This window comes from Peromyscus maniculatus, chromosome 6 (assembly GCF_049852395.1).
Source record: "Peromyscus maniculatus bairdii isolate BWxNUB_F1_BW_parent chromosome 6, HU_Pman_BW_mat_3.1, whole genome shotgun sequence".
Taxonomy (NCBI): domain Eukaryota; kingdom Metazoa; phylum Chordata; class Mammalia; order Rodentia; family Cricetidae; genus Peromyscus; species Peromyscus maniculatus.
In genome coordinates this window covers 122,269,439-122,285,821 of record NC_134857.1, presented here as the reverse complement: position 1 = coordinate 122,285,821, position 16,383 = coordinate 122,269,439, and the positions used below count along the sequence as shown (strand labels likewise).

Sequence of the window (16,383 nt, the reverse complement as noted above, 5' to 3'; positions counted from 1 at the left end):
AGAACATCCAGCCATTAGCTTACCTCAGCCTCAAGAGAGTGAGTTCCTGTTTCCTCACACCTTATATACCTTTCCACGTCCTGCCATATTACTTCCTGGGATTAAGGGAGTATGTCACCACTGGTTCTGTTTCTCTCACGTAGCCTGGTGTGGCCTTGAACTCACCTGTGTGATAGGATTAAGGGTGTGTGCCACCACTGCCTGACCTCTATGTGTAATTTAGTGGCTGGCTCTGTCCTCTGATCCCCAGGTAAGCTTTATTGGGGTACACAATATATCACCACACATAGGCTCTTAGGCTTTGCCATCTTTATTATTGTGGATTACATTTAGTTCTGATGTGAGATGGTCTGAAGCATATCAGTAAGATTCTGCCCTGAAGGAGAGAGCAGGGGAGGAAGCCGGTGTGCTTAGGCTTTTCACATCACGGAACAAGGAGAATTCTTCTTTTTCATCTTGATATTCCTTATTTCGTCCTCATAATTTTTGTTCTGCTTCCTGAGTTTTTTATTAAAAATTTCTTCTTGTTCCTGAAAGGAGAAACTGGAAACTGAAATTTGCAGAGAGTGTTATCATCTCAGTAAGAATGTCTGTCATCCAGGAATCAAGTGACAGAGGTGAGGATGCAGGGGATAGTAGCCCATATACACTGCTGCTTGGAATATAAATTAAATTATTATAGCTATTACAGATGTCAATCTGTAGGATCCTCCAAAAACTCGAGAGACAACTTCTATCAGATCCAGTCATGTTACTTCTGGGTACGCATCCAAAAGAATCAAAGTCAACGTACTACAGAGAAACCTGTGTCCTCATGCTTACTATTCGCTGCCCCCAGAAGCTAAACTATACGACCAGACTGGGTGTTCTTTAATAGATGAGAGAATAATGATTGTTGTCATATATACATAACTATATCTTTTACAGCTGTAAATGAGAGTTAAATTATAGTATTTTCAGGCAAGTAGCTGGAAATGGCATAAGCCAGGCTAAAAATAGGAAATATGCTTTGTCTCATGTGGAATCCAGAGAGGGAGAGAAGGATGCATCATTAAAGGGGAAATACCAGGGCAAAAGAAGAGGGGAAGAGAGGTCATTAAAGGTTAACATCATGCCTTCAAATCTGGTTATATGCAAATTATGGAAATGGTATAATGAAATCCTTAAGTTGTACTGATAATATATTGTAAGTAACCAAAACTAAGATAATTATAATTTTTTTTCCGATAATGGTCAAGCAAGTATCCTTTAAAAATTCTTTAAATGTATCTTTTAGTGTTGTGTCTGTTGTGTGTGTAGAATGTGTGTGAACACTTATGAGTGTGAATGTGTGTGTGTTTGAGAGGAGAGGGAAAAGGAGATGGATGGGGAGAGGAGGAGGAGGAAGAGGAAGAGGAGGAGAGGAGAAAGAGAGAGAGAGAGGGAGGGAGGAAGGGAGGGAGGGAGAATATGTGTGGAGGTCAGAGGATAGCCATCATGTTATTTCTCACTTTCCACCTTGTTTGAGACAAAATTCCTCCACTGTTTTTCTGAGCAAGCTGGCCTGTGAGTTTCCAAGGATTCTGTTTATGCTTTCTATCTCCCTGTAAAATGTTGGGAACAGGAATTCATGATACTGTATCCTGCTTATACACAGGTTCTGGGGATTCATATTCATATCCTTACATTTTAACAGCAACCACTTTTATGCTCTGAGCCATCTCTCCAGCCCACATTTTTATTTTTTCAGTGTGATTCTTCATAGCTTTAGTAGTTTTTCTACTTTAGCATCTGAAATGTTCTGTCTACATTCCTTAGCATAGTGTTACTATGTTACATTGTTATATTGCTGTTACCCTATATTCAGCCTCTTACTCCATATTTTGAATTTACCTTAAAAAAATATCTCCTCAGATCCTGCCCCCGACTTCCCTTCTGGACCAGAGGTGAGTATCCGGGCCCAACCTGGACCCCATCCCTGGGCACCAGTCACTACGGGGAAGACCTGCCCAACTTGGCCCCAGGTTCTGGCCACCAGGCAGGTCCCCTTCTAGCCCCACCGGGAGGGATCCCCTTCTCCAAGCCTCCCCCCGCCAAGCCCTTGCAATCTCTATGCCCTGCCCCCATGCCCATCTGCCCGAGACCCCAGCCACTTCCTGGGACTTAGAGACTGGCCCCCACCTCCCATCCTGCCCCTGACTTCCCTTCTGGAACAGAGGTGAGTATCCAGGCCCAACCTGGACCCCATCCCTGGGCACCAGCCACTACGGGGAAGACCTGACCAACTTGGCCCCAGGTTCTGGCCACCGGGCAGGTCCCCTTCTAGCCCCACTGGGAAGGATCCCCTTCTCCAAGCCCCCAGCAGCCCCTGCAACCTCCACGCTCTGCCCTCATGGCCATCCGTCCGTCCGAGGCCTCCCAGCTACTTCCTGGGACTTAGAGACTGGCCCCCAGCTCCCATCCTGCCCTGGACTTCCCTTCTGGACAAGAGCTCCCATCCTGCCCTGGACTTCCCTTCTGGACAAGAGCTCCCATCCTGCCCTGGACTTCCCTTCTGGACAAGAGCTCCCATCCTGCCCTGGACTTCCCTTCTGGACAAGACCTCACATCCTGCCCTGGACTTCCGTTCTGGACAAGAGTGCCCATCCTACCCCGGACTTCCTGTCTGGACAAAAGCTCCCATCCTGCCCCAGACTTCTTGTCCAGATAAGAGCTTCCATCCTGCCCCGGAGTTCCCATTTGGACAAGAGATCTCCCATCTAGACAAGAGAGAGAGACTTCCTTAATCTGTCAGATCTGTCTGAACCAAGTGCCCTGATATGACCAAGAATGAACCACAAGGAGATGGGCAGATGTCAAGGCAGAGGTACATACAACAAAATGAAGAGCAATACAGCATCACCAGAACCTAGCCCGCCTCCAATATCTAGACCTGAACATTAAAAATTGGAAGAAGCAGAAGAAAACAGCCTTATGAATAACATCATGAAGAAGGTAGAGGCTTGTGTAGAGGAAAAGACAAAAAAAAAATGGGAAGGATGCTATAAACAACTAGAGGAAAGGGCAAACAAATTAGAAGAAAATAATAAAGTCCTGGAAGAAAACAATAAAGTCCTGGAAGAAAACAATAAAATCCTGGAAGAAAACAATAAAGTACTGAAAGAAAATCATGAAAAAGCAATGAAACAAATAAAGGAAACAGTCCAAGACCTGAAAAGGGAAATAGAAAAAATGAAGAAGACACAAACAGAGGGAATGCTGGAAATAGAAAATCTGAGTAAAAGATCGGGAACTTCAGATGCAGGTATAAGCAACAGAATGCAACAAAATCATAGAAGAAAATATTCCCAACTTAAAGAAGGAAATGCCTATGAAGATACAAGAAGCCTATAGAACACCAAACAGACTAGGCCACCCAAAAAAGTCCCCTTGACACATAATAATTAAACAACTAAATGTACAGAATAAAGAAAGAATATTAAGAGCAGCCAAGGAAAAAGGCCAAGTGACCTATAAAGGCAAACCCATCAGAATAACACCCGATTTCTCAATGGAGACTTTGAAAGCCAGAAGGACCTGGACAGATGTAATGCAGACACTAAGAGACCATGGATGTCAGCCCAGACTAATATACCCAGCAAAAATTTCAATCATCATAGACGGAATGAACAAGACATTCCAAGACAAAGCCAGATTTAAACAATACTTATCCACAAACCCAGCGCTACAGAAAGCACTAGAAGGAAAATTCCAACCGAAGGAAGCCAAATACACACTCGAAAACACAGGCAATAGATAAAGCCACAGCAGTAAACCCCAAAAAAGAGAAGTACACACACACTACCACCAAAAATAAGAGGGATGAACAATCACTCGTCATTAATATCCCTTAATATCAACAGACTTAATTCACCTATAAAAAGACATAGGCTTACAGAATGGATACGAAAGCAGGACCCATCTTTCTGCTACATACAAGAAACACATCTCAAATTCAAAGACAGACACTACCTAAGAATAAAAGGCTGGGGAAAGACTTTCCAAACAAATGGTCTTAAGAAACAAGAAGGTGTAGCCATCCTGATATCCAACAAAATAGACTTCAAACTAAAATCAATCAAAAGAGATCAAGAAGGACATTACATACTCATCACAGGAAAGATCCACCAAGATGAAGTTTCAATTCTGAACATTTATGCCCCAAACACAAGGGCACCCACATATGTAAAAGAAACACTACTAAAGCTTAAACCACATATAAAACCCCACACATTAATAGTGGGAGATCTCAACACCCCACTTTCACCACTGGACAGATCTCCCAAACTGAAACTTAACAGAGAAATAAAGGACTTAACTGATGTCACGACACAATTGGACCTAATAGATATCTACAGAACATTCCATCCTAAGAAAAAAGAATATACCTTCTTCTCAGCACCCCATGGAACTTTCTCTAAAATCAACCACATACTTGGCCACAAAGCAAATCTCAACAGATACAAAACAATTGGAATAACCTCCTGTATTCTATCAGACCACCATGATTTAAAGTTAGATTTCAACAACAACAAAAACTGCAGAAAACCTACAATCTCATGGAAACTGAATAATGCTCAACTGAATCACCAATGGGTTAAGGAAGAAATAAAGAAAGAAATTAAAGACTTCCTAGAGATCAATGAAAATGAAGACACCGCATACCCAAACTTATGGGACACTATGAAAGCAATGCTAAGTGGGAAATTCATAGCAATAAATGCCCACATAAAGAAGTTGGAGAAATCTCACACTAGTGACTTAACAGCACACCTGAAAACTCTAGAACAAGAAGAAGCAAAGTCTCCCAGGAAGAATAGACACCAGGAAATTATCAAAGTGAGAGGTGAAATTAATAAAATAGAAACTAAGAGAATAATACAAAAAAATTAATGAAACAGAGAGTTGGTTATTTGAGAAAATCAACAAGGTAGACAAGCCCTTGTCCAAACTAACCAAAAGACAGAGAGAGAGAATCCTAATCAACAAAATCAGAAATGAAAAGGGGGACATAACAACAGACATTGAAGAAATCCAGAGAATTATCGGGTCATATTTCAAAAACCTCTACTCCACAAAACTGGAAAACCTAAAAGAAATGGACAATTTTCTGGATAGGTACCACATACCTAAGTTAAATCAAGACCAGACAAACTATTTAAATAATCCAATAACCCCTAAGGAAATAGAAACAGTCATTAAAAGTCTCCCAACCAAAAAAAGCCCAGGACCAGATGGTTTCAGTGCAGAATTCTACCAGATCTTCAAAGAAGAGTTAATACCAATACTCTCTAAATTGTTCCACATAATAGAAACAGAAGGAACATTACCAAACTCCTTCTATGAGGCTACAATTACCCTGATTCCTAAACCAAACAAGGATACAACAAAGAAAGAGAACTACAGACCGATCTTCCTCATGAACATTGATGCAAAAATACTCAATAAAATACTGGCAAACAGACTCCAAGAATACATCAGAACAATTATCCACCATGATCAAGTAGGCTTCATCCCAGGGATACAAGGGTGGTTCAACATACGAATGTCCATCAATGTAATACACCATATAAACAAACTCAAAAAAAAAAAACCCACATAATCATCTCACTAGATGCAGAAAAGGCATTTGATAAAATCCAACACCCCTTCATGATAAAAGTCTTGGAGCGATCAGGAATACAGGGAACATACCTAAACATAATAAAGGCAATTTACAGCAAGCCAACAGCCAACATCAAATTAAATGGAGAGAAACTCAAAGCAATTCCACTAAAATCAGGAATGAGGCAAGGCTGTCTACTCTCCGCATACTTATTCAATATAGTACTTGAAGTTCTAGCCAGAGCAATAAGACAAAATAAGGAGATTAAGGGGATACAAATTGGAAAGGAAGAAGTCAAGCTTTCCCTATTTGCAGATGACATGATAATATACTTGAGTGACCCCAAAGATTCCACCCAGGAACTGATAAAGCTTATAAACACCTTCAGCAATATAGCAGGATACAAGATCAACTAAAAAAAAAAAATCAGTAGCCCTCCTATATACAATGGACAAAGAAGCTGAGAAGGAAATCAGAGATACATCACCCTTTACAATAGCCACAAATGACATAAAATACCTTGGGGTAACACTAACCAAGCAAGTGAAGGACCTATATGACAAGAACTTTAAGTCCCTGAAAAAAGAAATTGAAGATGTCAGAAAATGGAAAGATCTCCCATGCTCATGGATAGGCAGGACCAACATAGTAAAAATGGCAATTTTACCAAAAGCAATCTACAGATTCAATGCAACCCCCATCAAAATACCAACACAATTCTTCACAGACCTGGAAAGAATAATACTCAACTTCATATGGAAAAACAAAAAACCCAGGATAGCCAAAAGAATCCTGTATAATAAAACAACCTCTGGAGGCATCACAATCCCTGACTTCAAGCTCTACTATAGAGCTACAATAATAAAAAACAGCTTGGTATTGGCATAAAAAACGACATGTGGACCAATGGAATCGAATTGAAGACCCTGACATTAACCCACACACCTATGAACATATAATTTTTGACAAAGAAGCCAAAAGCGTACAATGGAAAACAGAAAGCATCTTCAACAAATGGTGCTGGCATAACTGGATATCAACATGTAGAAGGCTGCAAATAGATCCATATCTGTCATCGTGCACAAAACTTAAGTCCAATTGGATCAAGGATCTCAACATAAATCCAGTACTCTGAACCTGATAGAAGAGAAAGTAGGAAGTAGTCTTGAACGCATTGGCATAGGAGATCACTTCCTAAATATAACACCAGTAGCACAGACACTGAGAGAAACAATCAATCAATGGGACCTCTTGAAACTGAGAACCTTTTGTAGAGCAAAGGATACGGTCAAGAAGGCAAAGCGACAGCCTACAGAATGGGAAAAGATCTTCACCAACCCCACATGTGACAGAGGGCTGATATCCAGAATATATAAGGAACTCAAGAAATTAGACCTCAAAACGACCAACAGTCCAATTAAGAAATGGGCTATAGAACTAAACAGAGAATTCTCAACAGAGGAAACTCAAATGGCTGAAAGACATTTAAGGAATTGCTCAACATCCTTAATCATCAGGGAAATGCAAATCAAAACAACTCTGAGATACCACCTTATGCCTGTCAGAATGGCTAAGATCAAAAACACTGAAGACACTTTATGCTGGAGAGGATGTGGAACTAGGGGAACTCTCCTCAACTGCTGGTGGGAATGCAAGCTTGTACAACCACTTTGGAAATCAATATGGCACTTTCTTAGAAAATCAATCTCCCCCAAGATCCAGCTATACCACTCTTGGGCATATACCCAAGAAATGCTCAATCATATCTATCACAAGAGCCCTTGCTCAGCTATATTCATATGAGCATTGTTTGTAATAGCCAAAACCTGGAAACAGCCTAGATGCCCTTCAACTGAAGAATGGATAAATAAATTGTGGCACATATACACAATGGAAAACTACTCAGCAGAGAAAAACAATGACATCATGAGGTTTGCAGGCAAATGGATGGATCTAGAAAAAATCATCCTGAGTGAGGTAACCCAGACTCAGAAAGACAAATATGGTATGTACTCACTCATAGGAGGATACTAGATGTGGAACAAGGATGACAGGACTGCTACTCACATCACCAGTGAGGCTACCTGGAAAACAGGACCCCAAGAAAGACACGAGGATTGCCCAATGATGGAGAAATGGCTGAGATCTACAAAAACAACCTGGACATGAGTGGGAGCAATGAAGGGCAAGGGTTGAGGGAAAGAGAGCCTGTGGGAGTGGGAGATCCCAGCTGGATCAAGAACAGAGAGGGAGAACAAGGAATAGGAGACCATGGTAAATGAAGACCACATGAGAAAAGGAAGAAACAAAGTGCTAAAGAGGCCCACAGAAATCCACAAAGATACCCCCACAATAGGCTGCTGGCAATGGTTGAGAGACAGCCGGGACTGACCTACTCTGGTGGTGGGATGGCCATACACCCTAATAGTTGTGCCAGAAACCCCATCCAAGGACTGAGGAATCTGGATGCAGACATCCATGGCTAGGCCCTGGGTGGAGCGCTGGGAGTCTAATTAGCGAGAAAGAGGAGGGTTTATATGAGTGAGAATTGTTGAAACCAAGGTTGGATAAAGCACAGGGACAAATAGCCAAACGAATCGAAACACATGAACTATGAACCAAAGGCTGAGGGGCCCCCAACTGGATCAGGCCCTCTGAATAGGTGAGACAGTTGATTGGCTTGATCTGTTTGCGAGGCATCTAGGCAGTGGTGCCAGGTCCTGGGCTCATTGCATGAGTCAGCTGTTTGAAACCTGGGACTTATGCAGGGATGCTTGGCTCAATCTGGGAAGAGGGGACTGGACCGTCCTGGACTGAGTCTATCAGGTCGATCTCAGTCCTCAGGGGAGGCCTTGCTCTGGAGGAGGTGGGAATGGCGGGGTGGGCTGGGGGGAAGGGGAGGGGGACAGGAAGGAGGAGAACAAGGGAATCTGGCTGATATGTAGAACTGAATCGTATTGTAAAATAAAATAAAATTAAATTTAAAAAAAAATCTCAAAATTTTCTAACCATGTGAATATCACATATATGCAAATAGGATAATAAATATACATTTAGAAGAGTGATGCATGGTTTCCAGATTAAGGAAAGACACATGATTGGGTGATTTTATACAGACCTGTAAGATTGTGTTGGCATTACCAAGAGTATAAAGTACTGAGTTCTGGGAGTGCATTTGCCCAGAGTGTGACTCAGACTCAAGGCCTGGAGAATAGAAAGTGCCTACAATCAGTGCTGCTAAGTGGCCTTAGGTAGGTGAAACTGCTTTTTTTTTTTTTTTAAGATTTATGTATTATGTATACAGTGTTCTATCTGCAGGCCAGAAGAGGGCACCAGATCTCATTACAGATGGTTATGAGCAGCCATGTGGTTGCTGGGAATTGAACTTAGGACTTCAGAAAGAACAGCCAGTGCTCTTAACCGCTGAGCCATCTCTCCAGCCTGTGAAACTGCTTTTTTAGGATCCTTACAGAGATAAAGACTTGTAGAGATGGCAAAAATGAAACCACTGTGGAGTGCACTAGGCAAGAGAAACATGCCAGATGTCCACCCATGAATAGTATCTCCACATACTTTCTATCTTTCAGGAATGGCAATTTCTACAGTAGAAAAAAAAAGACATCAGTGCCCAGTGTAGTGGTACAAGGCTGTAATGTCAGATTTGGGGTACTGAAGTGGGAAAATCTTAAGTGCCAGTCTAGCCTAAGCTACACAGAGACACCCTATCTAGAACAAACAATGAGATATAAAGATAATAGAGTAGTCCTGTGTCCTTAAAGAAGCAATATTTAATGTGGGTAGAGTAGTTTGTGTATGTATTTCAGTTATGTGCTTATATATTTTCAGTGATACAATGATTCAGTAGTCATGAAGCATAATCTTTTTGTAATGAGCCTTTGTCAGAGATCCAAAGGTGAAGGTGTCTACACAGAAAAATCTTTTACATAATCACATATACTAATGATTAATCAATGTCTTTTATTACTCGCCATTGAATGAGGAAAAAAGATGCCACAATGACTTACCTGAAGCTTCTTAGTCAAGATCTCCTCTTGCTTTGCCATTAGCCTTGCTGTATCCGCATCCATCTTCTCAGTCAATTGTTTCACATAATCCTCAAAAGCTTTTTCTTTCTGCCCCATAATCTTCAGATTCATCTCTTCCATTTCCTGGAACACTTGCCTTGCCTCTGAGGACTGAGCTTGTGCAGATTCCACTGAAAATAAAGAAAAAAGCAGAAAAAATATGTAGGCTCAGGGTTTAGCTTCTCCCTCCCCCAAATGTTCATTTATGTTGATTCTTTATGAGCGGAATTCCTAGGTTCATTATTTCTCCTAAAGTGACCATAGCTCCTATAACACATTTTCTTAAGCCAGGTATGACTTTCATGAGTGAAGACACATCTTTGTACTTTCTGTAGTCTGAAAATATGATGTCACTGGGCCATGATCAAGGAGAGGGCAGCAGTTACCCTTGGTTTCATTGACAAGGAAGCTGGAAGCGCTACACACTCACTCTTCACAGGGACAACCCTCCTCTTGACCATGGAGCTTCTGCACTCTGAACCTAGGCTAAGTCAGATGACTAAGCATTCAAGGGGCAATTTAATAAAATTCATTGTTTTACACAATTAGTATAAAATAAAGTTTAAAATTTAAAAAGAAACATTTCCTTCTATGTTGAAACATTATTCACTGAACCCCCAGTATTGATACTTAGTTGGGCCTTAAGTTCCTTTGTTCACTTTGCATCTAATTTTCTCTATGTTCACATCATTCCTACCATATTCAACAGTGTGAGTAAACCCCTAAATCAGAACATGGGTCTACAATCACTATGTGGATGAACAAAAAGTCTTAATCAGACTACACAATAGCTCTCTATTTAAAATATATCTTACTATAAAATTTGTATTTTTTCCAAAGGAAATGTAAATGACTTGACATATAGTATGCACTTAACCATCCTTAAAAGCATTACCAGTAAAAATAAGAGGGAAATCAACAGTTTTAGTAAGAAGCATCAAAGAAATCGCCTTAGTAGCAACTCTTGTCTTTTTACACCATCTTCATTTCTGCAATGTTTATGGGCTAGCATAATGCAAGCATTAAAAGTTCATGTTCAATGCTATTGATTGCTGTGTGGGAGTTGATCATTGCACTTGAGTCCTGGTGATAGTGTGGGGCAGGGATATATTGATTGTATGAATGCAGAATCTAATACATTTTAGGAGCAGTTCTCTGTTTTTTGCCTCCATCTCCTGAATTTCCTTCTGATGTTTTCTTCTTTTTTCAGAGATTTCTTCCTTGAGATGTTGTTCTTGCTCCTAAGGAGGAAGAGGATTTAAAGAGGCATAGAATAAAATCATCTCATAGAAATTGTTTCATAATTACTAAAAACTTTCTCTTTTATTTCTCAAATTGAATCCTCATCAGACTTGAAACTCTCTTTTAAGCCAGCCTCCTATCTCTTATCTCTTATCTCTTATCTCTTATCTCTTATCTCATCTCTTCTCATCTCTTCTCATCTCATCTCATCTCATCTCATCTCATCTCATCTCATCTCATCTCATCTCATAGCACGTTACTTTCTCTTGAGGCTCTTGTGTTTGGAATTATTTCCCAAGCACTTCTTCATAATCTTTAGAAGAGGCTCATTCATGGAGTCCCTGAATTATTGCTGCTGTAGAGTTCTACTTTGGGATTCTTGATCCAATAGGCAACACAATTGGGTATAATTATCACTCTCCTTACCTCCTCCAACTGACCCCTTCTATAGTGTGGATATTCATTTCAAAATGATGGTCACTTGGGAGGATTTCTCCATGGTGCTTAGATGCACAAGTATAATTAGATAATGAAATTCTGATGGGATTATTAATAATAAGAAAATAAAATTGAGGAGACTGGGACTGTTGTTGCTCAGAGAGCACTTCTGGGCCAACGTACAGAATCTTTGGATTTAGAGGAATCTCAGAGAGCAGTTAGAGTAGAACAGTGAGGAGAGCATTTCCCCCATGTATTTTAACAAAGACAAAATCACCAGGCAGAAAACATATGCTAGGTATTTTCCCATGATATATGATGCAGAAATTCCTTATTTCATTTGCAACCATAATTTTCCTTTTAGAAAAGTTAACCAATTCTGCATCATTTGATGTGGGTACAATATGCAATGCATTGAAGGCTTTTTGTACAGGGCTTGATGACCACTAGCTACTATATAGTGAGTGAGAATAATGCAGGCTCCAGGGAGCACAGTCTACCAGCAAGAGGCCATTAGCAATTGCCCATTTTCTATGACACAGACACAAAGGATATAAAACTGCAGTAGAATGTCTGGCTGCAATGGTCCTTCACCTAGATCAACTGCACTAACCTCTAATCAGTGTCTTTTATTCCTGCCATTGGGTGAGAATGTTAAGATGGCACAATGGAATACCTGAAGCATACGAGTCATCATCTTCTCTTGCTCTGCTATTTGCTGAGCTCTGTCTCTCTCCATCTCTTCTATTAACTGTCGCACATGTTCCTGGTGATTCTTGTCTTTATTTTCCATCATTTGATCATATTTCCTTTGCATTTCTTCCATTATTTTTGCCGTAGTCTTTGAAGATTCAGCTTGCATATGATCCACTGTGGAGGAAAAGGAAACAAAAAACATGTAGGATTGGTATGATGTCTCCTTCTGCCAACACCTGTTTGGTAGTTTGCTAAACACTTGTTTAGTAGTACTAGTTTGGATACATAGAGTTCTGTGGTACCAGCATTGAGAGACCATGATACCTCTGACATATCTCACCAAGACATGATTTGGGGAGTGAAGGTCCATCCTTGCTTTTGTTGTTTCAAGGAGACCTGTAGCTGAGGATACCCACTAATCACTATAGAGTGATGGATGAATATCCGTGTGTGTGTGTGTGCGTGTGTGCGTGTGTGTGTGTGTGTGTGTGTGTGTGTGTGTGTGTGTGTGGTGTTTCTACAGCCCTCTCTGGATTCTGAGTCTAAATGTCAATACTGTTCTACTACTTGTTAATTGTACATCAATAACACACTGAAACTATTGTGATCTGACACTGATGGCTAAAAAGAACTTCCCTTTAATTTAAAAAGAATTATTATTTTACTTTCTGAATATGGATGTTTTTTGCCTGAATGTTTTTCTGTGCATGTGCGTGCCTTGTGCCCGTAAAAGCCAGAAGATAACACTGGATCCCCTGGAACTAGAGTTACAGATAATTATGAGCTGCCATGTGGGTGCTGGAAAGTGAATCAGTCCTCCAGAAGAGCAACCAGTGTTCTTGACTACTGAGCCATCTCTCAAGTCCTGGAGCTTCCCTTTATATATAATCACATATGTTCCATGGCCTATCAGCAGGAATACTCAACAATACCTAAAGAACTGGTTCACTTCTCAGTGCACAAAAGGGAGAATGCTCACAGGGTTGAAGAGTCTGACTTTTACAGAGATGAAGACAGAACAACTCTCAGAACTTTCCTGACAGCTCTCTCTCCTGTCATGCCCCTTAATTACATAATTTATGACATTTCTAACAAAAAGGATGGATAGTTCAAATAGAGGAGCCAGTGAAGGTTATGCTAATGTATATAATACAGTTAAAAATGAAATGACAAACTTAAGATGGAAAAAATGTTTTTACAAGAAATTTCATTTTGCCAATTTATACCTCAGTGGTGGTATAAATGCCACAGCTTGTGGCTCAGTGATGGTATAAATGTCATGATTTCAAAGTAAAGCAGGGGGAGTTGTTAGATACCCCAAGTTCAATATTAGACTTCTTCCCTGATTAGATAGTGTTCTAATAGAAACTCTTGTCCTACGTATTCAATTTTTATTTATTATTATTGCATGTATGTATGGCTTGTAGGGAGCAGGGGCACCCATGTGCCACTGTCCATGTGTGGAGATAGGAGGACAACTATGTGCTGTCTCTTCTCTCCCCCTTTACATAGCTTCTTGTGATTGAACCCAGGTCTCCAGGCTTTACAGGAAGTGCCTTTTACATGGTAAGTCCTCTTAACAGCCCTGTTCTATGTATTTTTACATCCTATTTATAGTGCAGAAGATAATACTTTTTTCTTTGTATCTCTTCTCCACGTTCTTTATCTCTTCTTGAAGTTTTCTGCTCTCTTCTCGGAATCCTTCTTGGAGTAGCTGTTTCTGCTCCTAAGAGGGAAAAAGAATATTTAATTTTGCACAAAAGGAACAGGATAACAAAAACATACCAAACAATTTTCAAATTGGTGCCTTTGAAATAATTCGGTAATTCCTCAAGACCTTTGGTATTCACTATTAAATTTTGTCTATTTGTCTCTATACCCATCCTTCTCTTGAGTTTTCAGTCTTTATTACAATCTATGGCTTTTTCTTTTCTTTTCTTTTGATTTTTGGAGACAGGGTTACTCTGTGTAGTTTTTGTGCCTGTCCTGGATCCTGCCCTGTAGACCAGGCTGGCCTCGAACTCACAGAGATCTGCCTGGCTCTGACTCCTGAGTGCTGGAATTAAAGGCATGTGCCACCACCGCCTGGCCATGATTTTTTTCTTATTTGGTCAAATTTAGTGTTTATATACAGTCCCTGAAAAACTTTTGATCTGAAATTCTACCCTGGGATTTGTGGATCCACAGAGAATTTACTCATTACATCTAAATCTAGACAACATTTTCATCAACTGGCAATTATATAGTATAGGTTTTGTTTTTACACACACTTGCCCTTCTGTAATGACAAGTCCCAGGTATCTGGACTCTATCAACTGTGGTCAATCATATTTTAATTGGTCCTTCACTTAATATATATAAACATTTATTTTTATTATTCACTAAAAAATAATGGACTTGAGTACTACCAACATCCATGAGGGTCTTGGAATTATTGCTCCATAATCACTGACAGAAAATTTTATGATACAGGAGTAACTGAAATTTAAGTCTGTGACTCTTAGAGTAAAGTGAAATGTCTCATCAGAGAATTGTATATAAGCTTTCAAGTTCCATATGCAGAGTAAGAGATAGTAGTTGAGGACCTGAAGAATTGACATGGCTGACAGTACATTTCTGAACTGACATTTAGTCTCAACTTATACTTGGAGGACAGGCTATGAACAGAAAGTTGTTGGAAGACTGATTGTATGTCAGTTGGTGATGCTTTGAGGGGAGGTTTGATGAAGACATCCTAGTTAGGGCTGAGTGCTCCAAAGTCTCTCATTCTCTACATATTGTCCATTTGTGGTTCTCTGTGTTGATTCCCACCTACCGCAAGAAGAAGCTTCTCTCATATGGGATGAGAAAGGCACTGATCTATGAGTATAGCAGTGTGTCATTAGGAGTCATTTTGTTGATAGGTTTCTTTAGCATAATAATAGTAGTATGTTTTCCCCTAGGCCTATGACCTATCTAGTCTCATGTTCTTGGCCACTTAAGCAGTGTCAGGAGTGGGCCTTAAATCAAATAAAAAATGATTGGTTATTCCCATTGCATGTGGCCACTATTGCACCAGGATATCTTACAAGCAGGTCATTGTTGTAGGTCACAGGGCTAGTAAGTGGGTGGTATAGATGATTAACTTTCTCCTCTGAGTGTGCAGAGTACCTTCTAGTACCATGAATGCTAGTCAGTGGGAATGAAGCTTCTAGTTAGGCACCAGCTTGACTTCTCTGTGTTCAATGACATAAGAAAGTATAGTCTCTAGCAATAGGGCCTTACCATTAGGTTCTGGAGAATAACCAATAGTCTTGACAATAGTCTTTGATGTTTGGGGGTTTCCATAGGGCCCCTTTTAACAATTTACATTTGATCTCTCTCTCTCTCTCTCTCTCTCTCTCTCTCTCTCTCTCTCTCTCTCTCTCTCTCATATGGAAATGGAAATGTTTAAATTGGAGCTGCATTATTCCAAATATTTTTAAGTTTAAATTTTGAAGAATAAAATAAAGCTTGTAAAATACTTGCACAGTGCCTCTCTATGAATAGGTGTTGTTTGTATTGATTCAGGAAAATGGTCTTCACAGGACTTTTTTTTTTTTTTGTGATCTAGTGGCTTTGGACAGCTATCCATGCACAGCAGTGGGCACAATCAGCTTGTAGGGGCTGATACAGAATATTGGCTGGAGAATTCCTTATAACATGTGATTGTCTAGTCCCCTACAGAGTGGTTTCTGTTAAAGATTCTGGAGGATAAAAATAACAGGGTACCTGAAGTTTAAGAGCTAATGTCCGCTCTTGCTCTGCCTTTAGCTGGATTCTGTCATTCTCCATTTTCTGAGTCAGCTGTCTCATGTGCTCCTGATAACTCTTTTCTTTCTGTTCCATCAGCTTCTCATTCTTCTTCTGTGTTTCCTCCATTAGTTTTGCAGCAGCCATTGCAGATTCAGTTTTCTTACGCTCCACTGAGAAAGAGAGGAAATAATTTTTACGTGGGTCTACAGTGGGAAGGCACCGAGCGCTGGTGCTCTTTATGTACTCATAGGTTGAAGTTGTAGTCACAGTGTGATGATATAGCGAGTTGTGATTCTGGTGAGGTAATTGGATTTAGATGATTGTGAGGGTGGAGCCCCCATAGAAGCTCAGTGCTGTTGTAAGATGATAATAAAAAACCAGAGTTCAGTCTTCCCACCCTCCAAGGATGCAGTGGGAAGACAACCAAGATACTAGAGAGAGCACTCTTGACCTTCCTAGAATCCAGACTCTGGATTCTTGTTCTCCAGAACTGTGAGAGGTACATGTGTTTCCCCTGTGGCACCT

At 40.3% G+C, this 16,383-nt stretch overlaps 1 protein-coding gene across 5 annotated transcripts in view; it reads right to left on the bottom strand.

Annotated features, from left to right (window-relative positions):
* Positions 1 to 292: 292 nt before the first annotated feature.
* LOC102905072 (guanylate-binding protein 1-like) overlaps positions 293 to 16,383 on the bottom strand; it is a 37,636-nt gene continuing 21,545 nt past the window's right edge. For 3 of the 5 annotated variants that reach the window (XM_076575076.1, XM_042280036.2, XM_006986122.4), the window contains 6 exons: positions 15,835 to 16,028; positions 13,717 to 13,810; positions 12,065 to 12,258; positions 10,847 to 10,949; positions 9,649 to 9,839; positions 293 to 530 (listed from right to left, as the gene is read on the bottom strand). In XM_076575076.1, coding sequence (XP_076431191.1) covers positions 420 to 530; positions 9,649 to 9,839; positions 10,847 to 10,949; positions 12,065 to 12,258; positions 13,717 to 13,810; positions 15,835 to 16,028 — 887 coding nt within the window. In that variant the 3' untranslated portion in view covers positions 293 to 419. Of the gene's footprint in view, positions 544 to 9,648; positions 9,840 to 10,846; positions 10,950 to 12,064; positions 12,259 to 13,716; positions 13,811 to 15,834; positions 16,029 to 16,383 lie in introns of those variants that run through there. The other 2 variants (XM_042280037.2, XR_013052400.1) reach the window with 2 other exon arrangements.